Source organism: Ambystoma mexicanum, chromosome 2q, assembly GCF_040938575.1.
Source record: "Ambystoma mexicanum isolate Mex_15411 chromosome 2q, UKY_AmexF1_1, whole genome shotgun sequence".
NCBI lineage: Eukaryota > Metazoa > Chordata > Amphibia > Caudata > Ambystomatidae > Ambystoma > Ambystoma mexicanum.
This window is the reverse complement of record NC_090924.1, coordinates 1,026,483,872-1,026,508,813: the sequence shown is the minus strand read 5'-3', so window position 1 is coordinate 1,026,508,813 and position 24,942 is coordinate 1,026,483,872. Positions and strand designations below refer to the sequence as shown.

Below are 24,942 nucleotides of genomic sequence, written 5' to 3'. Positions count from 1 at the left end.
CCCCCCTGATTCCAAGATCAGAACGCAAGATTTTTCAGTATTTATCATCAATGCATTTTCGATAACATAGGCTTGCAGGGAATCCAATTGTCTTTGTAGACCGACCTGGGTCTGGGTCTGGACAATAAGAACTCTAAAGAAAAGCCAGCCAGTTTAGGAGGAAAGCTTCTTATACTCATTAGTGCCTTCTTGATGTCAGAGATAAACAAATTGAAGAGCGCTGGGGCTAAAGAGCAGCCTTGCTGGAATCCTTTCATAGTTGGAATTGAATTAGAAAGGAGGCCTTTTCCATCCAGTTTTACTTGCAGCGAGGTCTCAGAGTAGAGATCTTTGATGGCATCTAACAATTCTTCCGGCAGTTCCAAATCTTCATCTTGGACCATAATGTATTCTGGTCCATTGTGTCGAAGGCCTGGGTAAGGTCTATGAAGGCTAGATAGAACGTAGTGCCTTTCTTTTCTTTCGAATGACTTTTCAAAACATTAAGCGCTGTTCCCACTCCTTTCGTGAAGACAGATTGTCTGATGTCATACTGTCCCATTCCCATACTCCGGGTCGTAAGACCTTGCAAAATCAGAGGCACAGATCTTTCCTGCCATATCGAGCAGGGCAATTGGCCTATAATTGGAAGGAATGGACTGTCACCCTTTTTAAAGATGGGGGCAATGATTGATGTTTTCCATGAGGCTCACACTTTCTTAGCTATTTTGATTTGATTAAAAAGGACCCACAGGAAAGAGGCCCACTGTTCTGGGTCCTTTTAAAGCATAGCATTAGACATCCCATCAGCGCCAGGGGCCCTGGAATTGCTAGCTTTGTTGATGAGACGAAGGATCTCCTCTCGTGTTGTTTCAAAAGACCATCCCCCACTCTTTGGGGAACATATCTCATCCGAAGTCGGCTCTTAAGACTGAAACAGTGCCCTGAAGTGTTCCTCCCAGCTTCTGGCCGATACTGCATTTTAAATAAGCGGCTCCTGTGAGATATTTACGCCATTGGTGCTTTTGGCCTCAAAGCTCTTAAGCATGTTTTCTGCTTCTCGTTGCATGAGCACCTATTTGTGTGTACGAACCGAGTTGCGATAAGTCTGCTTAATTTCCTGCAGCTCACAAAAGCTTCTAGGGTACTTTGTTTTTTTAATTGCCTCAATTTGTTATTTAGGCATTTCTTCTTGGTGGCTACTATTTTGTCAAAACAATGCACAGGCCTAAATGATCGTCTTGTAAATTCCTTTTTGTATTCGACAAAGTCACACATCAATTGGGATTAGTCCAAATCAGATTCCCTGGACAAGGAGCAGGCCCTGTGAACTTGAATTCCCAATCTCCTGGTCAAGAGGTCAATTCTTGCCGCATTTACAAGTCTGTTACACCCCATGTTTACATTCAGAGGCGTTGAGTAAAGGGCCACACATTGTGCCGACTGGGGCAGACAGACTAATTTCATCATCCGGTGATCACTCTGCTTTGTGGGTAAAACCATTAACTGGTGCAGAAGGCCCAGCATATTTTCTGATGCAAAAGAATAGTCTAATGTTTTCCCATTCGGGCCCTTGTCCCAGGTGGCCCCAGGCGGAATATCCCCCTTAGTGCTTACATTGAGCATATGGATGTTCCTTAGTAGCAGATCTTCACACCACTGTAGGCCTCCAAGTTCAGCTTCCGTTGACACTGGAGAAGCGTCTTCAATCAGGCATTTCGGTTTGTCAAAACAGTGTAGATTGAAGTCTCTGCAGATTATAATGTACGGGTTTAACCAAGTTGCCAGTGTCTCATCCACGAGATCCATCATTACTTCAGGGAATTGGGCACATTCATGGGCAATTGTGTTCCAGTAGAGATTGAATAGAATCAGTTTCTTCGAGGAAGTGAGCTGGCCTCCCCTCATCCCCATTGTGAGCATCTGGATATAGGGATTGATGTTCACAGCAGACCAGACTTCCAGATTGGTGTTGTGCTTCACAGCAACGAGAAGGCCAGCCATAGGCCTCCCTTTCTTTCCGAGTTAAATTACGCAGTAAAGCCTTCAAGTATAGGTGCCCTCCTCACCCATGTCTCTTGAAGACAAATAATATTAAGGCCATCCAAATCAATATCTCCACGGCCAAAACGATGTTTAAACGCTTTTGTGTTCCAACATCCTATGGCTAGGTTCTTGGGTTCTGGTTTCTTGGGTGGTTATGTTTTGTAGGATCTGGAGGCCAGTGCCCCTGCCAACCAGCTACAGTTTTCTTCTTCTAGATGGTCTGATTTCAGGGTTTCCAAATGAGCTTTACACAACCTTCGCAATGGTCTGCCTCAGTAAACTCTGCCTCCAACTTTTCTGGTATTTTCTTGTGAGGTGAATTTTCACTTTCTTTGCCCCTTCTGGAATAAACACTATCCAATCTAGGGTTGCCATATTGCACCCCTTCCCTCGTGGTCAGTTCCCTTAGATCAAAGGCCATCTTCAGAAATCCAGACACTTCTTCTAGCAATTAGTTTTTGACAGATCTTGAGGGCAAGTGGAGGATGACCCGATCAAAACGCTCTTCTTCCGGAAAATCTATAGTTTTCAGATCATATGTAGTGATTGCTTTTAGATTCGGGAGATGATGTAACAGCCTCAACACATTAGCCCAATTTATAATCAGGCCATCGTTTATGTGAAGCAGCCTTTCCAAATGTAAACTGAACTCCTCACAAGGTTTTGGGCTAAATCTACTGCTTTTAGCTCAATGGCGTTTGTCCAAGAGGTTTCTTATAGGGGCTGCTGTTTTCAGGTTTGTTTCGGTCTGAATGAGAGATCTTCTCCATTCCTCCAATGTTTTAAAATTAGGAGTGGTCGGGTTTGAGAGACTCCAAATCTGCCTTCAGCTCATGGTCCTTAAAGGATACCAACGGGTTGTCGCCAATCTGAAGATAAATTTGTCTTAACAGGGGGACTACTGTGACCGCTATCATCTTGTGCAATGAGCAATGGGTTTGCTCTCTCTTGATCTCAATCTATTTCTTGAGTATTCAGTTTGGACAATCTCCCATCTTTCGGTTTTAAGACCTTTAAGACCTTTGATGGTTTAAATCAACTGAGTTTGCTTATTTAGCTTAACTGGTTTCCCAATAGCATCATCCAATACAGGACAGGTGATGGCCATATATCTGGTGTTTCGCTCATCGACGTCCTCACTGCCAGATACAGAGTAAGTTGACAGATTCATTAGGTCTGCAATAGAATCTGGACTGCCTGGTGGCGAAGACTCAATGTCCTCGTCGATAAGGCAAGGATCAGCCATCTTTGGAGGCGGGTTAGAGGATATGGATCTCTTGTTCCCATTCTTGCGGGCGTCGACTGACTTATCCGGTAGTGTCAGGTTTTTGACAAAAGATTTGCTAATATTGGACCTTAATTTAGATGGAAGTTTTGTATTCTTAGGTTTCTTGGTTAATTTCTCTTTTATCTTGAATATCTTCTTTGACTCAGTCATCTGATACAGACAATTTGCATTTCACTACTGGAGGTGCCTCCAATCCTTGTGTGTTTGCTACTGATGTCCTAGCAAACAGATTATAGGTCTTTGACTTTGACTCTTTAGGTGGGGCTTTATGTGCAGTTGGAAAAGCCCATTCAGAAGCTGATTGCACAGTTTCCGCCTCCAACAATGTATTCACAACGTCATCATCAACATCTTGAGTGATTTCAGTCATTTCAATTGGTGTGTAATCATGCCTTATTTCAGGATCCCTCTGACTAGACTCGTTTCCCAATGAGCTTTGCCCTGGAATACAACCAGAGGAATCCAGAGTGGCCGTACTAGGGACACTTGAAGTCCCACTTTTTTCCCCTGAATACGCAGAACCAATCTAGTGTACAGGAGGATCGATGGGTATGACAATAGGGCCTTCCATATTCCCATGAGATTCATGCAATGGGGCGATAGATGTTGACAGTCTTTCCAGTCTTTTGTCTTTTGCTTGGATAATAGGATCCAAAATGCTATGGAGGATATTTGCCGTCTCTGCCAAGTGTGTATCCAGGTTAGCTTGAAAGTCGTAATAAATCCTTCGACAAAGAGGATCTTGGAGTGCAGCATGCCGAGTACCATAGTATTGTGTTTCAATTGGTCGCTCACAGTCTCATAATTTTATGAAAGGTGTCATGGTGATTGATAAGGCCACTATCATGTTACTATCCAAACTTGAGGATGGTTCTGGAGTGACTATTAAGTAGAATCGTCCTTCGCTACAGGCGTCCTTACCAGACCCGGACCACACTCATTGGACTGTTGAAACATCCTCTTCCTCGTACAGGACCCTCCTCTCATCCCCGATCCTGGAGCACAAACATGGGCGCTTGCTGTTTTACCAGGGTGAGGCACAAGCTGCTAAAGGGGTTTTAGCAGTGCCCATGCCAAATATAGAACGCTGACCCTAGACTCCTTAGGAGGACTAGTCACCGATATCTCTCAATCCCCCACCAGTCAAGGATACAGCTTCCTTCACCCTCGTTGATGTTGCATTCTTAGCACTACGTTTGGAAATGCTCCGAGGAGACTTTAGCGTAATCAGTTGAACCGCCTCCATATTTGCTATACTCTTGAACAATGCACCGTCTGATACCTCACTCACCTCCTTAGCATGGTAATTAGGATGTGAGCCTTTGGGAATTGTCCGAGGAGGCGATTTCCTGTAGTAAAAATGCTTGTTCAGTAGCAGGTTGCTTGAAGTAAGACCAGAGGGCTGCCAAGTTGGCTTTTTGGTGGTTCAGTAGCTTCTAGTTTGAGAACAGCCTGTAGTTGAAATCGATTTCCTGGTGGAGTCACTACCACGGGCAACATTACTTTCCACGCCCTTAGTTTCTGTCATACGCATCTGCGCCGTTGTCTTGCCAGATGTCAGGCCAGGCCAAATGAAGAGGAGAGTAGCTGTGCCTTTCTGTTATCATTTGATTTAAACAAAAATGTTTTTGGGGCGTTGTTCCCTATTGTGTTATGAGCAGCCCACGGACGGTCAATGTTAGCATTAGACATCTTTAGACCATTTGTTCTCTGCACAGAATTTGAGCACTGATCAACCCTCTCCTCCAAGGGGATCAGTGCCGTGCCCACACAGGTCAGCACTTCCTCTGTCATACTGCTTTTAGAACTAATGCTACAGCTGTTCTCTTCAGCCATATTTAGCGCTTGATTTGCTCCATTTGTTTCTGCTATATCGCGTAGGGGGCTCACTATGGGTCATCGGGGCAGGGGTAGCGCCACCAGCTTGGGTCCAAAAGCCGAGGGCCTGTCCTCCCGCAGAGGGATGGGATCCTCATGCAAGCAATCAATGGAAGGAGCGGGCAATGACAGTTGATCTGCTGTGGGTGTGGCCGCGGGTGTGTCCATGAATCCTAAATGGGCAGTAACTTCGGCAGTGTGTTCATGGTGAGCCATCTGCGCAGTTATCTTTATTTCCACTTCCAGGGGGCATGAGGGATGGCAGGGAACATGCGCTGCCAAGGCAGCCCCTCTCTCCTTACTCAGATTTCATAAAGGCAGATTTCGCCGACTGGGAGGTAAAGTCAGAATACCCCCAAATTCAGAGTCAGGTACCCAAGAGATGTCCCTGCTATTAAGCACAGTGCAGTTTGCACTCAACTCGGTCATCTTAGTCGCTTCACTCAAGTTGATATGACCCGGGAGCTCGGGATGTAACCCCAACGGGGGTGGCACCATAGGCGTCATTAGAGTGGGATCCACTTTCTTCGTGTCTGCTATGATTTCCTGCTTAATCCCGCTGAACACCGCAGAACACTTTGCAACATTTTCTGCTTCCCTTCCGACGGGGAAACGATATATAAAGCAGAAGTGCCTTCTGGTTGGCTGCTGCTTAAAGGCACAGCAGACGTAGCTACAGTCACGTTCAACACTGCAGAACACTTTGCAATGCTTTCCGCTCCGCTTCCGCCGGGGACAGTGTATATAAAGAAGAAGTGCCTTCTGGAGGGTTCTGGGAGGCTGCTGCTTAAAGGCACAGCAGCAGTCCAGCACTGCAACACCGCAGAACACCTTGCAACACTTTCCAGTGTTTTTTTGCAGGGCTATGTGCTATTGGTATGATGCATTCTAGTACCTGTAGTGCATTTTATGTGCCTGTCCACTTTTGCTGTTATAATGCTTGGTTATGCTCCGTCTGGCCATTTCGCACACGCAAGTCATGCCCTTCAAATCATGCATGCAATTTGTGTGTATGACATTGCACTACACACTTGCACAGGTGACAGTTACCCCAAATTCCACAGTGCACATGCATTGGTAATTACACTCACCCAAAAGACAGGTCTGCTCTCCGCTGTGAAATTCAATGTACCCTGGCAGCGTGGCTCCTCAGCACCATAGAATTGTGTGCCCATCCCTGCACATTGAGGGAGTTGTTCAGTTTCCTGCTCCTGCATACTGCCTCAATGGCATGTCTGGCCACCAGCTCCACATGTGTGCGGTCCAACGCACCAATCAAGTTGGGCATGCCGGCCAGAGCATGGAACACAACTTTGGTGGCATTAACCTGGTCAAGTGTTCTGGGTAGGGCTATGTGATCAGACATATGCCGCAGGAGGGCATCCAGAACCTGAAAAAGGACCCCCAAAAAAAGGGCTCGGATAGCCAGTGCAGCTAAGCCACAGCGTGTTGGTAAGTGCCAGTTGCCTGGAAATGTAGCGCAGACACTACCTTGAGCAAGGGGGGGGATGACAGTACGGATGTGGATGAGGCTGACTAGGTCATCATGGATCAGGTCCATTATTGAGGTGATGGTGTCCCTATCTAGCCGGTAGTGGTTGTGGATCTGTGTTTGGGTGAGGTTGAAGGGTGTGGCCCTTAAGCGGGTTATGGGTGGCTGCCTGCGGGGTGCCTCCTGCTGTGCATTGTTATTATGCATGGCCATGATGATCCTCCTCCTCCTGCACCTCCTACGCATCTCCCAGTTATATCCCTGCATGCTGGGCCTCCATCTCCATTACTGCTACTGCAGATGGAAGCATGGTTATGAAGGAAGGGGATTGGGGTGTGGGAGTGGTCCTTTTGTGCATTTACAGTGCTCATGGTGTGCACCTGGGCTGATTTTGGCCACCTGTGGCCTGTTCCTGCACATCTGACACTGGTTAATGCCTGGTCCATGATACCAGTGTTTCCGGCACAGTTATCACTGTGCCACCGCCACTTTCATGCCAGTTGTTTCTGTGAAGTCGGTCCTCAGAATGTGCCCATACTACCACTATTCTGGTGTTTCAGGCACGGCCTATGGGTCATTCTGCAGATTCTGTTCACGGTGCTGCCAGATACGGTAGCACCGGGGATGTCACTTTGCGGTGACAGGGTTTGCAGCATCGCGACTCAGAGTATAGCACTCCAGAATAGTGTGCCGGTACGGCGTGACCAGCAGCGCTATTTCCGAAGCGGCATACTTGTAATGAGGCACAAAATTTACGTTTTGTGAGTACACAGTAGTGAATTGTTTTGTCAATCAGCTGTAAGCCTTTATGCATTTCTTGTAGGTTCCACATTCCTAAGTCACCCCTACTCCTAAAAAAAAAAAAAAAAAATGGAATAAAGTTTTTTTCTTTGTATGTGAAAATTGCAGTTTCTTACACTATAATGCAAATGAGTTACAGACATCTGATGAAGTCTATGTGACTTCAAACGTTTAGGCATTGTACAATCTTAGCATACTATTTTCAATTAAACCAATAAGAGATATCCAAGAACTGAAGAATGGGGATCCATTGCCTGGGCATTAAAATGCACTATTAACTATCAATGGGTGCAGTGTATGCAAATGAAAGTAACAGGTAACAATCTAGGAAAGGGTGTCAAACTCAATTGGACAGGCGGCCAGTTTGTATTCAAAAGCACCTCTTGCGTGCCACACGATTGGAATTATGAAACGAAAAGACTAATATTATGCAGAGGTAGCTGGTGGATATTTAAAATAGCTAGTGCAAACGAGGAAACCAAGTGAGACAGCCTGAAAACTCAGGACCGCTCGAGAGGTTTGTGCACCAAAGACATTTAAAAATAAATAATCAATCGAAAAGGTGCATTTTACCACAAAAATGTCGGGAGGAATTGGATTAAAGGCCATTGGATTTAAAAACACGTATGTATCGGAACACTTTAGATATTGTAGTACTTTAGATGCCGGATTAACAACGATACACAGGGGCATTTCACAGCAGCAAATCATGGATGTACCCATCAGAAAATGGTGTGCCCCATTGAAAAAACGGTTGCACTGTAGGGAAATCAGTAATTGTCCCACAACATCGCTGAAGTGGGGACTGGACTTATACAGGCGAAAATGTCAGTTGAAACTACACGGTCTTAAAAAAAACAAGCATTGACGATGCCAATAGTTTTGTTGTTTCCCGTTGTTCTTTGCATTATGTATTTGTAGGCACCAGGGTGCACGGAGGATAATGAGAAGCGGAATAGAGCAAGGGAGGAAGCCATTGTCACAAGGTGCCATCGATAATGAGCAAGAGGAAATATGTGCAAGAAAGGGTGAGAGGGTAAGAAATAAAGCGAGAGTGAGAGGAAGGATGAGAGAGGGTAAAGAGAAGAGGTAAGGTAGTTGGGTGGGGGAATAGAGAGTATAGGTTGGGTGGGGCTCAAGAGCTAGATGGGGTAGCTGTGCATGGGTAGAGTGGAGAGAGGGGCTATGATGGTTGGCAGTAGATAGAGGGAGTTGGGCTGGAGCGGATAATGAGAGGGGGTAGGGTGGGTGGATGGAGGCAGAGAGAGAGTGTGGGTACTGTGGGTTGGTGAGGGTAGTGTGGATAGGTGTTGGTGGGGGTAGAGAGAGTGGTGGCAGGTTGGGATAGAGAGAGTTGGTAGGGTGGTTGTGGATAGAGAGATTAACAGTAGGAAGAGTAGGAGAGTGGGGTAGGGTGGCTGGAGGTAGAGAGAGTGGGGGTAGAGTTGCCTATTGTAATCAGGCAGATGGAACTGCAGTGAAGCTCCCAAGGGGGGTGGCAAGTCATGGTCATAAAGCAGTGCCTGATACGCGAGAGGCATGTTTCATCATACTGTCCCATCGCACTGCTATTGTGTAGACTTCTATTTCTGGTTGCAGGTCCTATAACAAGTTAACAAAATGCCGACATGTTTAGAAGGGTGCCTCAGGGCATTTTGCAATATATCATTTACAGCGCCCTTCATTAATGAATATGCGATAATTGCTCATGTACGAATAAGCCCACACAAACTTTTGAGGGTGTGTTTGAGGGAACTTTCCCAATCCCAACGTGTTTCAACGCAGTATAAACCACACCACAAAACACGTTGTTTTACCTTTCCTCATATTTTAGCGCTGCACTTTTAAAAAGGCACTGGGTTCCTTCACACGGCCTGGGCCACGGGTGAGCCGACTGGCCTTAAACACAGCGCCCAGGGCCGTTAAGGTCCTCCCAAGAACATATCTCCTATCTTACCACGCAAGTAAAAAAATGAACGTGTCCTGGCACCAAGGACGTCATTTCACCAAAATGCCAGGAGTAGCGGAAGTGATATCACAAGACCCTTGGACCTCTGATGACATCACAGGAAGTGATGTCATTTGACCCCACCCCGAAGTGATACAGCAGGAAGCGATGGAACACGACCTTTCACCCCTTGACAAAACAGGAAGTGGCATCACATAGCATTGTTCCTAAGTACACTACGAAAAATATGGTAACAATATCACCATGGGCGTAATTATAGGGGGGGCAGAGGGGTTTTGCCCCTTGCCCCCCAACTTCGGTGGCATGACTTTTTGTCCCTCCACAACTTTTGGAGGGACGGCAGGGGGGCCACAATCATCAATTATGTAATTGGACAGCGCAAGTCCGGCTGGGGTGCCCAGCAAGGCTTGTGCTGTCTCATTACATAATGCTGAGATGCCTGGCAGCCGCGCTGCAACACATTCAGGGCCAGGAGGCCCTGCATGGCTCAGTCCCTCACCCTGGCTGGCCTGACTCAAAGTCAGCAGCCAGGGTGCTAAACTGGGTTTTGAAGGGCCTGGCACCTGTGCTTCCACGCTAGCAGCAGCACTTCCAGGGGCTGCTGCGCAGAGAATCGCTTTACGGCTTTGTGTTCATGCGACACACAGACGGGAACTAGGAAGCTCATTCAGTTTGCTGGTTTCTGTCTGGAGGTGTGTGGGTGCAAAGAGGTTAGGTCGATGTAACATGAGACTGGCATTTGAAAGCAGAGCAGAGGTACTTTTTATTTTGTTATATCATTTTTTATTGTGTTTGTGTATGTTTGTTGGGGGGCTGGGATGCGGGCTGACGCTAGTGAGGGCGTGTGTCACATTTGGACAATATGAGCAGAGCTCACAGTACACATTAAGACCCCAGGTATGAAGACACACTAACAATAACAAATGATGCTTTCTCTGTGGCAAGCCACAGCTCTGCCTCGCCTCTAAAATTAGTCTTTCCACTTTTCAGATACTACTAAAGCACCGCCATCCTAATTTCAAAATGAAGTTGGTGGAAGGTGCGCCCTCCCCAAGTAGAGTGGAAAGTGTCAAGCTGAGAAAACTTGTGACCCAAAACTGTCGTACTCTGCAAATTCTGTGAAATTAATTTGAGTGCTATACGCCTTCCAAACATGGTGAACTTTTGTTAAGCAGTTTTTGCTCTAGGTGTGCAGAAGGAACCGTATGTGATTTTGTGTTAAAAGCTCACTTTTAGGAGCCCTGTTTAACTTTACCCCATGCCGCCTAAATAATCTTCACCAAACTGGCAAAAAGTATTTTGAGTTTTGCAGACACTTTTTCAGGACGGTTTGGTGCAAATTATTAAATGGGTGTCATGGTTCAGGTTACATGCCACCAAAAACTGCTTCACTTGCCAAACTAAGCAGGGGAGTATCCAGCATTGTAAGAGTGGGTGGGGGTTGGGGGGGGGTATTGTGAGCAACGAAATGCAGTGTGTGGAATTCCACATGGTCTCATTGGTGCCCCCAAACTGCTGACCCCTGCCCCAATCTACTTTTTTGGTAACATTAGTGGAAGATGGCATTTTAACACACAACAACAAAAATAAAACTGCAGGATCATTCCAGGTGCAGGAAACTCATCTATTAGAGCTCTGTCCAAGCCCTCTGAGGCAAAATACATGCAAACTTCCGAATTATTTTATGGATTGCACCAACAGAAGTGACTTCACAGAAAAGGACATTGCAAGGCGCATCATCAGTCCTTGATACTTGGAGGCACCATGGAAGTGACTTTAGAATAAGTTGCCATAAATAAGCCAAGTGGCAAATAAATTTGTGGTGCAAAATGCCTAAATTGCACTTTTGTTGTATGTGGAGCAACTCTATAGTCATTAGGCTTTTCCATTATAATACCATGATACATTAACATAAGCTTTGAAGTGAATCAGAGTCACTTGCAGAGCTGCAGATAAGGCACAATGTGATTAAAGGATTTGCTCAGGATCACACACTTGGTTAAATGGTGAAAATGGGATGTGGACAATTTAAGTGACCGCGCACATCTTTCCAGGTTTAGTTGCTACAGATATTTAGTTCAGGTTTTGTTTTACATTTCATGTGCTTAAATAATTATTTATAGCAATGCATTGGAAGCAAACCACATTACATAATAAACTAGCCTTTCATAGTAAACTAACCATACACTATATACATTGTCATAGAAATATGTTGGGCAATGGGAGTATGGCTTTAGTTTTATTCTCCCTATTCTCCATGCAAAGTCACAATAGCATCATGTAGATTAATGTGAGCCTAACAAATCCCCCTTGGGTTTTAAAGCCATAGTCATTATTTCATAAAGCATGCAACATTATGCACCCTTCTCACTTCTGCTCGCTCCCTTCCATTCACATTTCTAAAGGGACAAAAGTTCCTGCTAATATTTGCCCCCTCCCTCTCATCAGTGCCTAATCACTCACATTGTAATGTTCTGTTGATACAGAGCAACGGGAGGACCCTCTGCTACCCGGAGCTCCTTGTGACATTGTCCTGGTAGCGGGACACCTCTACCATTCGTAACGGGGAAGGTGTCCTGCTGCCTGGACAATGAGCATGCTGATCAGGAATTGCTCAGCACACATTGTCCTGCCAGCGGGACACCTTTGCCGTTGGGCACCCTCTTTGATGTGCCGAATTGGAGAGGTGTTCCAATGACAAAAGTCCCGGTCTGGCTCTTAAAAGAGCCACGGAGGGCAGCGTGCCCCCCCCCCCCGCCTCTCCTACTTGGTACTCCACTGCTTGAGCCATTTGAATACAGGAAAACATAACTTAATTTTAATCAGTCAGAATCTTGTAGAAAATATCTATCAGCATGTACACATATAAGGTGCTGTGCACAACCCAGGTTTGGAGATATATGGTGTTTAAAAATTGATACCAAGTATACTTGGTCACCCACTGCACTGTGTTAACTGACGGCTTCTGCCTTTGAATGAAAGGAAAAATCAAGGGAATTGCTGACATTCCAGTGAATCTGTTATTTTGGGCCATGGCTTTACAGTTGAAACGGTCAAGTCAACTTTGCCCAAAATTTCAGGGATCAGGGGGTGATGAAGTCTGGTCTGCTCAATGGACGTTGTGCCACTGTTTCCATTTGTTATTGTATATGTACATGTAAATTTTGTGTGCACACAGTGTATGTCAATGGAGGTGCTGGGTGCATTTGTGTGCGAGTGAGTGTATGCAAGCATATGGGTGTTGACCTTTGCGTCTGAATGAATGATAAATTATGCATTGTTTGTATGTTCTATTGGAATTAAGTTTGTGAATGTTATGTTGTGTCACTGGGTGCATGGCAGGCCGGCTAGAGATGTGTGGGCGCCCAATTGAATTTTAAAGATAGGCCACCAGTCTTATGAGAGTTATAACAGAGCGTCAGCAATGGACTCTTGTGGTGTAGTAGTCTAGTGTTATCCTTCAGGGATTTAGGTTTTTCTGACCTCGGTACAAAATCACAGCAAAATTGACCGTAGTCATTTTCGCTGCAAATACGTTTTTACCTCAGTAAAAAAGTAAAATAAAAACATGTCCCCCCAAACCGCCAGTACACCCATAAACCCCCCCAGCTTACCTTTTCTCTATCCGCTGCCTCATCTGTACCTTGTAGCGTCAGATCCACCCATCTTACGCAGGTTGGATCTGACACTGCAGGGTCCCCTTTTCTTTTTTTTTGGGTGTCCTGCCACCAATGCTGAGGAAGTGGGGGTCACACCTGCAACCGCCAAAGTAAAAAAAAACACAGTAAGGAGCAGGGGTCACCCCACAACCCCAGCTCTTCATGTTCGGTATCTTTGGCTTCGAACTAATGGTGGTCACCAAATTCAGTCAAATCTACCATTCCACCAAATTTTATCGAACAATTTGGTCGAAACAATCCCTAAGAGCCACCACCAGTCACCATGGTGCCTGCCTGTTTTCATGGAAGAGCATTAACACTTTCTATTACTTTCTTGACAAAAAGAGCACAAGGGAAACGTCCTTCCAAGCTTAATGGGTCCAGGACAACAGGGCCGGCCTTAGCGGCAGCAGCGCCCTGGACGAATTGGAGCCCCCATTCCACGCCCCCTTCCCACGTGACCCTGGTCAACAGGGGGAGGGGCAAGGGAGCAGGATGCTCCACATCTTATTTCTACCGCCCCGCTTCGGCACCTCGCAGGGAGTTAATCACTGGAATAGGGCACTCATGCTATTGCATGAGTGCCCTATTCCAATGAAAAGTACATTGCACCAGCGTTGGTGCAGGGAGGAAATCATCTGATCTATGCATCAGCACCCTATTGTTATTAAATGTGCAGTGCTGCTGCGGGTGCATTTAATAACAAAAGGACGCCTGCCGCACCTTCTCCCACTACGCCAGCTCGGGGTGCCCTTGAAAGACTCCCCCCGAGCCGGTGTGGCAGAGGCCTAATGGCGCCCTAAGGTCGGCCCTGTAAGACAAAGTCAATTTTTCCCACACAAAATAAATCTTTCCTTAATTTACCTGTTATTAACCATAATAGAACGCTCCTTCCTCACCTTGATGGTAACTTACGCAAATAAAACGCAATCCGTTCCGAATGGATATATTTATTTGTTAATGCAAAACGTCTTCCCTCCCAGGGTGGGCAGTAGTAGGTGAGGCAGTTCGCGCACCTCTCACAGAGCTCCATTTGTCAGGTATTTAGATGGCAGACTAGTGCATTGCCATCTTTTCTAATTTAATGCAGAAAATAATCTCCCCCTTGAGGTGTTTGCTGCCCGCCATGCGACGTGCACATTCACGCTCCCTTTGAAAACTAAATAAAAGCTGCCTATTTTTAAAACGCAATATTTTACAAAATGCTGATTCTAAGCGATAGATTGCTATTCACGAATGTGAAATGCGTCTTCACATAGAGCTCTTTCTGGGTTTACAAAAACAGCAATAGTCTTTCTTCCGGCATCCTACCCGGGTGTCGCAAACAAATTAAAACCCCGTCACCCTGCTACAGCCGCCGTAACGGGGTGAACAAAAACACTGCCGGGCTGCTCAAAGGGAACACTGTCCTGCTTCGATCGCACAAAGCGTGGCACAAAGCAAAGGTTCACCATCGGCCCACCATCAATGGTGGGTCTCCACGCTGGAAGTGGCACACGTGGGAGACAACCCTTTAAATCGGGCCGCAGGCACTCATTGCTCTGCCACACTTTACCAAACTGCAGAAATCAAATGCCAGAATTACATGGCTTGTGACCAAAATGAGAGTGGTAAAACATTTTCAATCTTTTAGTTATCGCTTTTGATACTTGCACAACTTGCACCGCAAGGCAGTATCGAACCCACAGCCTTGCTAGTCACTGCTGACTGCATTTACTGATAGTCACTGCTGACTGCATTTACTGATTGTGCCACGGGTGCTTTCCTTGAGCATGAGAATAACGAAATTATTAAATTCCTGCGAGCCACGAATATAACCCAATGTTATAAGCCTGGAAGTGTTTTAGTGCGGGGGAGCAATGCAGGGTGCGACAGATTACATTAATGACAGTACCTTAATGAGGAGGCCAGACAACCAAATAGGGTGGACAAAACTTTGGTCACAAGCTTTATTGTATCATGAGCTATGTGTAAAGAAAACCAACCAATAAAAAACAATGTAAAACCAAAACAAATTTTGGGGAACAAGGGATCAGGTGAGCAAGGACCTTACTTCCACATAGGGCCAACTCGAGGCTGATCCCTGCGACCCTTTATAATAAAGCTTGCGACTTCTGTGGACCAGTCATGTCAGCGCTGTTCTGTTTAGCGAAGTATACTAATAAAAGAAGATAAAGTGTCACTTTCCAATTCAGACTTTAGTTATCAGTAGACGCCTTCGTTTAGACAAATTCTTTTCCTTTATCCCGGTTCGTTTTCAAGTTTTTTTCTTAGTGCAGCGTTTGCCTTTTTTCAGACATTTATGCGCTTTTCCTCATTTAGAGGCATTATTGTCCTTTCATTTGATATATTCCTGCCTTTTTGGGATTGGCCCCTTTGAGAGATGCTATTTTTTTTGCCAGTTTCCTTCACGTTTTTTTTACAAAAGACTTTATTACATATTTGCCTCTTGCGAGGGGTTAGTAGATGGGTTAACTACTTGGTTTCCTCGTCTGACCAGTTTATTTTGTCTTTATATTATTTTCTGCTTTGTGAGGCGTTTGCCCTTTTGGTTATTTTATGCCTTTAGTATGTAATGATGGATCATCAGACTTCCATTTTTTTCCCTAAACACCGTTTATTCAGCTTCCTTCTCTGTATTGTTGCCTGATCTACTTCTCTCCTTTATTCTGAGCGGCAATTTAGCCTAGTGTGTTTGTTAAGAAAGAGTTTGGTGCCAATTAGGCCTGCTCTACTTAGAGGGAGGTTTTTGAATTCTTACCTTCTCTTGATGCACACTGCTCCTGTTGTGCTGTGCGAAGGAAATGCTGACTGGGGGCTGCCTTGCCCTCCTCAGTTATGGGCCAAAACTGGCCTGAGGGCAAGGTAGCCCCCCATTGATGCATCAAAGGCCCAATGTCCCTACGTCTGTCATGGGGAAGGGGCCTTTGATGTGGGTGTCAGGGGCAGGGACTACCTGTTTGACAGGGAGTTGACATCTGCCCGTCACCCTCTCGCTGTTTGGGGCACCCAGTCTGGGTCCCTTTTGTTACTAGGTCCGGGTGGCGCACCCTGCTCACCTGCATGCTAATGGGGCCAGCCTCCGGTGGGGACTGCCCATGTTCGGACCACTTCAATCCCAACTTCGATCTTATGCCCCTGGGCCTTCCACCTCCGGGGGCACATTTAAACATGCAACCAACCTCTTATTTAGCGGAGAATGGACATACAGCAGGCCTTCATGGGGGAAACTACCTAAAACAAAATGACAAACCCAACCCAATTCCTTTCCGACAATTTCCAGCTCGTACACAACCTCCTTCATGTGCGCTTCTATATCAATCGCAACTTTTGCTGCTTTTGATACCCAAGCACGCAGCCACAGCGTATAAACGGGTGTGCTTTCTGCTGCATAGTTCTTCCCTGCATACCTCAATGAATCCAAGTCCAGAATCGTTCAACTGCTCTTCATTAAGAAGTAACGCAGTGAACTCTAAAGCACAAGGAGGACCAGGCTTGTTAATTTATTGCACTCGTAATCGAGCGTCCATTCTTATTGTTTAATAAACGTTCATGCTTAGTCGCGGGGATTGAATTGCGGTCCTCCCGTTTCTTAACTGGGGAACTTGCCCATGCACTACTCTTCGTTTCGCTTGCCTGGTATCGCATTGCAGTGACACCCATACAACCAACAAGAAGACAACACCCACGCATATCGTGCCGCATCAATGTCGCCGATCGTCCGCTGACAACATTGGTAGCTTCGGGGTCTGAACACCAACAGCCACTCCGCCCCATTATGCCTTGGCGCCTGGGGGCCGTGCCATGTGCTTTCTCAACTGCTGCAGTCTGCTTTTCCGAAAAGAGATCACTGCGCGCAGGACATTAAACATAGTCCACAGGAGTTACTTAAGTGCAGTAATGTTTCTCCTACTTCGGAGCGTACAGCTCCCCAGCAACAGCAGAGGGCCGGCAGACGAGAGGGCTTAGGCCCAATTGGTGCTTCGGCCAAATGGTGCTTCAGTCATTTCATCGCAAAGCGTCTGAAAGTTGCTATGCCAACACCATAGTCTGCTCCCGAACTCCCCTTCTCCCTTTATCTTTACTTTTTTTTTACAGTAGCAATGTTTTTGGCGATATTTGAGGCTTGCGCCACAAAGCGCCAACACCAAAAAAGGTTTTGGGGAGCTGCACCTCAAACTACAACTTAAATTTAATTTTGATGCAAGTTTGCATTGAATTGTTTTAATGCAAGGTAACCTTGTTATGGATTTTTTTGAAAATATGGTTGTAAATTTTTGTGCCCCAGCAACTTTGCCCTATGCTCCACAAGGAACGTAAACTGGTAGTTTAATAATGATTGCAGATTCATATTTGTTGAAGATATTGAACAAGTTTGGGGTGAGGCATCCTTGTATGTTCTAGGTGAGAAAGCGAGGCCTTTTAATAAATATTAGTACCCGGTGAGGGCATGGGAGAGTTGGCCTCCCAGACAATGAGGAGGCTCAAAACGGGGGCCTTATCACATGGTAATCCTGCCGTCCGAGCCCCCTCATAACAGGAGGCTGCCATCTTCCCCCGCCGGGTGCTCATGTAAGTGCTGCCCGCGTCCCCACATCCCCTTCTTCCACATATTTTACACCCTCCCATCCCAGCCCCTCTTACCTTGCGCTGCCTGGTCCTTTGCGGTTCTCGGTGCACCCCCTCAGCCTCGCAAATGACCGTCATGGAAAGTCCCTTCTCATGATCCATAGCGGTCATCTATTTTTTTATTTTTTTTTTAAGTTTTGAAACAAATGCATCCTTTGTGAAATAAACAACGATTAGTGTCTGGTACATTGTGCTGGATACTAATAGCAATATTGGGGATGATTAATAACAAACTATGTGCAGTTACAGGGTACATATCTGCTATGTCCCCTGGGGAGGGTACTGGAGCAAGGATGTGGGCTTAGGTCCAACAGATCCGACGAATACTAACTCGTATGAAAAATGGATAGTTGTGTGGCTACAGAATTAGTCATATGGTTGGCTGATGGATGCACCTCAGCCACTGAGGCAAGAATGCAAGACTATTCCAGGAGTAATCTCCATCCCCTTAAAGGCCAAACTGTACCAGAACGGCATCAGTAAGGCATCATTTCCATCTATAGATATTAATGACGGACCCAGAGACTTCTGCATTTTTCCATTGTTTGGTGAGAGGCAGGATAAGCATGCTGGAAGGCCTAGCAGGAGGCTTTCTCAAGCCATTAGGTGACCATGAGGTTATAAAGATAACAGCCTGGAAAGTAGGTTAGGTTACCAAGGTGGGTGCGGTTAGGGGGCGGCTATGCTGTGCGCCAGGACTTGCAAGCCAATTAATAAATCACCTCGGTCTGCCATCTCATCAGATCACAGAGTGAGCATGATTTCTTCTGCACAGGCTATGATGGTGTGATACTTCAAGGGTGTTGTACTTTAAATGATGAGATCTTAGCCAACAAGTAGTTTGTTTGGATTAAAAGAGAGTCCGATTCTTTTATTGAACAAAACAAATTCTTTCTTTTCTCTTTCTTTAGGTAACTGAAAACGATACGTTTTCTTCGGCACTCCCGGACAAAGTTCTGGTCAGCGTAACACCAGGGTAAGAGCAATTTGGTAAATTCGTTGGGTAAGAATGTTAGCTTGATTATTACACTCCCTCTAGTCTTTTTACTTCCTTCTCTGTGACTCTCATTGGGCCTTTCCTTTCAGTCTTTCATTTGGTCTCTTGGGTCTCAGCTTCCTTTAAGATTCGTTTAGAACTCTCTGTGCTATTTTACTCTATTCTTAAGGCAGACTGCTTCCCCTCTTATGACAGTTCGTACTCACTAGCAACAGGATGCTTTCCTTGTTAACATTGGCTTAAACACTTCTCTTGTTATCTGCACTTAGCTGGTTTGATGTATGGGACACCTCGTCTTGCGTGGTTTCCTCTCCTGGAAAAGCTCCCTCACACTCTCTGTTAATGTTCCAGCTCCGCATTTATTTGCTAGTCAGCATTCGCCTCTTGATAAGTTCAGCCAACGCGTACTTCACTTCAGTACGGTCTTTCGGCCACGCACCTCTCTTGTCTGGAGTTCGCTTAACTGACACACTTTTACCTCCGGTTAGGTACTTACAGCGACCCTCTTCCTTTCACTCCGGGATGCACACAGTTCGTCCTCTTCATAACTTCGACGTCTGCCGACGGCTTCGCTCCTTCGGCGTCAACGTTCCCTTCTCCGCGACTCCAGCGGCGCTTGCCCTCCTCCTCCTCAGATCGGGTGCCGGCTCCGGTCCCCTCCTCCAGGTCTCACCTCCGTTCAGGGTGCCGCTACGTTTCAGCCATGTCTCCGCCCCTTCTACGGAACGAGCGACAGCGATCGCCTTGTCTTCCTCAGCATCAGTTAGAGCGCAACAGCGCTGCTCTGTTTATTTTCACTCGACTTCTTCCAGCCTTGTTTCTTTGACAACCCAAAAACAAAATTAACTCCTTAATAACTAAAGTCCGCACAACGGCGTAAACTTAGTCTAACAACTCTTGAACTTATCAGCTGTCTCTCAATATGCCCAGCTGTAACGGCTCTCCTCGCTCTCCCCTTCGTTCTGTGTCTCCTGGCAACCAAAAGGAGAGAAAGAAAAACAGAGGAAAGTCCATACATGAAGTGGACTTCCTGGATTTATGCCTCGGTAACTGTAGCCTTATAGTCTGCCTGCATACACATTGTCACAGATGGTGATAATTTATAGGGCATGTTTGTGTACCTTGTTGAGCTCACAGTAATTTCCTTCTCCCATTTAGAAATAGTGGCAAATGGGAACCCGGTGGCTGCAGAAACAAATAATATTTTGCTTATGCTTAAAAGGAAGTAGCTCTTAAATAGTAAGGGGACATTTAATTTGTTTGTATTTAATTGGTTGGCAATATTTTCACTTATCACCGTTTTCTTTGCTTTATATCCCATCCTTTTAGTCTGGTTACCATTTAGTCTGGTGTTGTTCCCAAACGATCTGCAAGGAATCGGCTAGCAGTGACACTGTCTTTCTCTCACAAGAGTGAATCTAAAGCCTTTTCTTTCTCTCCCCTTTCGGAACACATTGCTCTGGAATGTGCACCACCAATGTGGAGGGTTGGATGAAGGAGCTTTTAGGGCCTGATCTTGCCCATGGGGCTTATGTTTGATACCCCTGATCTAGACACACATACAGTCAATGCTTCCAGCCTGCGGACATTACTGCAGTTCCCTGCTGTTCAGACACCGTGCATCCAGGGCAATGTTTTACAAAAACAACATTCTTTGTTTAGAAGACTTGACAACCGTCAGAATTTAAATGCTTACCTTCAGGGAAAGTGGCAAACAAGATCAGCTGTTGAGCAAATCCACTTTCCTAAAATATATAAAATCACAAATTACATAGCTGTGAGGCTTACACACACAAAAATGCTACAATATGTTAATTGCATTTACATGTATCCACGAAGTCAAAAACAGCTTTATTTAATTAATAATGACTAACTTTGAACAAAGTGTTTTTGGAATGCGGTCTAGCGCAATGAACGAGGCCTTTCGCTGTCTCCAGCAACAAAAATACACAGAAAATGATCACCAGGCAATTCAGTGCTTAGGAAATTCTGGGAATATAAATCCACCAAAGGTGCAGTGCCCCTTGTTTGGTCAATATAGAAGCCTGGGACCCAGGTTATATCATTCCATTAGTTAAGGTGTAGTTAAGTTGGCCAGCTTAACTCCGTCCTCTTTTGTTGATGTCCCCCATAATGCAATGTCCCCCATAATGCCATTTTGTATGTCATTGTGAATCCTCTCTCTTATAATCTGTATGTTCTCATGGGCTTTGCAACGGGAAGGCACAGAGTTAAGTTGGTGATTTCTTCACACATCTGCTGAATTTCAAGTTTTGATGAGTTAAATCTGCTTCGTCAATGAATTTCAAGTGTTTTGTTGGTCCATATATATATATTTTTTTTAACGGGCCACTAGCCAGGGTTTTTAGCCATGCCCACTGTATTGTGTGTGTTTTAAAAACACTACATTTCTTTCCCGCTTAACCATGGCCTCTGGCCATGACCATAGCCCCCGGCCTTCGGCAATGGACATTGCACATGTTCCTCCAATAACTTTCTATGGGGCCCACTAGCCATGGCCTTCAGTAGTGGCCACATCACTAGCTTCCTTTGGGGACCACTAACCATGGCCTTCAGTCATGGCCACACTACTAGCTTTCTTTGGGGACCACTAGCCATGACCTTTAGCCGTGGCCACTCTACATGTTGCTCCAATAGGTTTCCTAAACAGGCCCACTGGCCATGGCCTTCAGCTGTGGCCAGACGGCTAGGTTTCTTTTGGTCATGGCCTCTTGACATCTTGCCCCAATAGGGTTTGTTAGGGCCCATAAGCCAGGCCTTGGCCACTTTCCGTATTGCACCATTAGGTTCCCTGAAGTAACTAATTAGGCATAGTCTTCGGCAACACCCATTACCCCCCAACCAAACTCTAGCTGTAAAGATCCCCTTTTAAAAAAATGAATATGATTTTTTTTAAAGGAATAGAGTACTCTGAAATATTATTGTCCTGAGGGTTCGGGCATGTGTTTTTAAGTATAGGTTGATCGATCGCACAAACATTTCCAATGCACCTTACCATAGTTTTCCTCTTTTGTACACATGCGAAATCAGGTAGCAGGGCGTGGCCATCCTGTGATAATCTGATCAGTTGCCGCATCGCCCAAGGTGGACTGCCCTGGCGGCACTAAATCATATCCCCCGCCCCTCAGGCTGACATCACCAAACCTAGTGATATTCTCCGCCTATCTCCATGTTGTTAGTGGGCAGCGTAGCCAAACGCGCCCAGTCATCACCTACGTGACGTGACGCAGAACCCGGAAATCAACACACATCAACTCACAACACAGCAAGTCACAATTCAGAATACAAAACTATACTTCAAAAGGAAATAGGAGTACAATTTTTAAAGTACTTTTATTTCACAATCAACGCTCCAAGAACATCCAGCGATTGCCATATTCAATGAAATGGGTAATTATTTTCTTTTTTCTCATTTTTTTCTCGGTCCACAAATGTTTATCATGAGTCACGCAGTGTTCCTTTTGGGTAGGTATAAGAAGCGCATCAGACACACCGTGAATCGCAAGGCTTGGGCATCAGCTTGGTGCTAGTCCACCGTAAACTATGTCAGGTTGCTCCTTATCACTGGTACAGCGTAAGGGCATATGGGCCTGTGTCGATCATCCCAAAAAAGGGTCACTGTGACCCAGCCATTCAAAAGTAGCTCCAGCTGGCGGTTGAAAAACCTGTCTGTTGGGATCTGGAATCGATGACAATCACAGAAAGGCATGATGCAGCTGTTTGGAAAACATAAAAGAAATGTGTCTCAATAGCCAATCTTTATTACAATTGATCATTTTACCGATTAATTCAGCCTGCGTTAAAACTAATCATGAACACAGACATGAAACAATGGCAACACAGAGAAAACAACGTGAAAACTAGTCCACAATTATATTCAAAGGTTAGTGCTATGGAGTATGTTCAGCTCGAAATGGGATGCGGAAGCTGACATTACAATTCGAATAACACACAGACGGCATTTTAATTAAATATTAGCGTTGAACCTGGGGGAACCGAGTGGTGGTCTACATGCATCTCGATGCTGAACTCCCCATGTGCCCGGGAACAAAGACAAGTATGCACACAGGTTGTGCTTGCGTGCGATTGCAATATGCCACAAAGAACAACCCAGTACAATGTAACCTAGCAATAACGGTGGGCTAATGATAAATTACGTCATTGGTCTATATAAATGGTTGAAAGTAAAACTTACATTACATTCTGCATTTCCATTCTCTTAGCGTAACTCAGAGACACCGTTCAGATCAACGCCTTTTCATAAAAATAAATTGCATGATCCTTTGTCCAGTTTTGGAATGGTGAACATTATCATATTTGACTTTATTACACCCCTCCCTTAATTCATTCCTATGGGGATCATGCCTTCCTCTCAAGGTCGAAAAACAATTGAACCTTATACTGTGTCGATGCGTGGGCTTGCTGAGCGCGCAAGCTAAAAATCAAAGCTGCTGACCTTCACTCAGAATGAAGATACATTCTTAGTTTGCACCATCTTGTCTCAGCGCATCCATGAAAAAGGGACTTGAGGCATAGGCACAGGAGTAAAAATGTGGGGGGCCGTCGGTGCTCGCTGTTCTTGGTGCTGCTGAGGTATAGGGGAAACTTCACAATGACAGAATGCGGCCTAGTCCAAAGTTGTAGTCGAGGGTACAGAAAATGTGTCTAGCAATAGCCCCACCTCTGATTATGTCATGGCCTTCTTCCCCATGGCAGCATAATGGCAAAGGATGTGCCCCCCACGAGTGCAAGTGCAGGGTGTCACTTTTGCATATAATGTATGGGGGTAGGGAGGCTAAACCGGCCCACTCCTTCCTTACATTAGCAACGCCACCCAACACATGCCTCCATGAATATATTGGTCAGAGTGCAGCTATTTCTCACCACCATCCCACATTGATCAGTGAATGTCCCACAGTAGGTTGACGAAATGAAAAGTGTGTAAGCACAGCGTTACATTGTATGGCATTCGTAAAAATGGAACTTGTTGAAAAAAAATTGACAAAGAGGATAGATTTCAAAAGACAAATTTGGTGCTTTATTTGGGCACTTCATAAAAACATTGTTGATCAAAAAAAGAAATGGTAATCATTTGAACCTGGAAGTGAACTGTTCCACGAGCTCTGCTTTAGGTGGACAGGGCACGTTGGCAATGTTTTGTGGCAATGTATGTGTACTCGGAACAAAGTCACGTGTGATTTCGTGAGTATGTATCTGCAAGACAGTCATAATAAGATCCTTCACAAAATCGAATTCCATTTCCTCATATACTGGCTTGACCAGCCATTTTTGCTTCTTTTTGTAAATGCCATTGTGTAGCGAAGCATCCCAAAGTTTCCCGCAGTCCTCAATTGTTCACGACCTACATTCTCGTTATGCGATACCGCTAGTAATGTCCTATATTTCATACCATCTATGCCGAAATGCAATCTCTTTGGCCTGTACTTTAGGCACATATTGTGGAACACCTCCAAATCTCCCATGTGACAGAATTCTTTGAGTCCCTTCAGATCTCTTGATAGAGTTTTATCAAACACAATCTTCTCAAGGGCTTTGTGTGGAGGTGAAGATGGAATCAACCGCTTCCTCTTCCGTTCCTGCTCCGGCGACAAAGGGTCATGTGCACATTGGTGGAAATGTTGGTTTTCTGTCCAAGAGTGAACGTTGGAACAGTGGTGCATTAGTGACCGCCATTTCTCTAGTAGAATTTCCACAGACCCATCACAAGTTTTGGAGCTCCACCAAAGATAGTTGCTGAAAGACTGGGACCACTGTAAAATATTTTCGGAACCTTTTTTTTCCCCATACTGCTGAGAATTTTTTATTTATGGATTTGGCAATGTGCCATAGATCAAATTGATGGTGAATATTTGCGAACTGCTCTCGCATTGTCTTGGCTATTGAAACGTGTCTGTACGTGGCTATGAGGTCGATTTGCATTTCCCTCGATTGGAGATCTTCCAGTGATTTTATAAAACCAAGTTTCTCCATGGCCACTGAGGATTTACATTCGGAGACCGGCACGATCACCGAACTCACAATTATTTTTACTTTCCATGTCCTGAAAGTGGTATGTGCAGTACTTTGCTGAAAATCTGGGGCTGTCACACTGTCCATCGCCAGCTAGCCTGAACCGTTTTCCAAGCTTCACCAATGGCAGGGAACAGATATTGACGTTGATAT

At 45.4% G+C, this 24,942-nt stretch overlaps 1 protein-coding gene across 1 annotated transcript in view; it reads right to left on the bottom strand.

The window, feature by feature from the left end:
- The window catches only part of CFAP69 (cilia and flagella associated protein 69), a 1,486,345-nt gene that overhangs the window by 953,572 nt on the left and 507,831 nt on the right, over nt 1-24,942 (bottom strand). Inside the window, exon 10 of the mRNA XM_069648365.1 lies at nt 20,435-20,483. Within this exon, the coding sequence (XP_069504466.1) occupies nt 20,435-20,483 (49 nt within the window). The remainder of the gene's footprint in view (nt 1-20,434; nt 20,484-24,942) is intronic.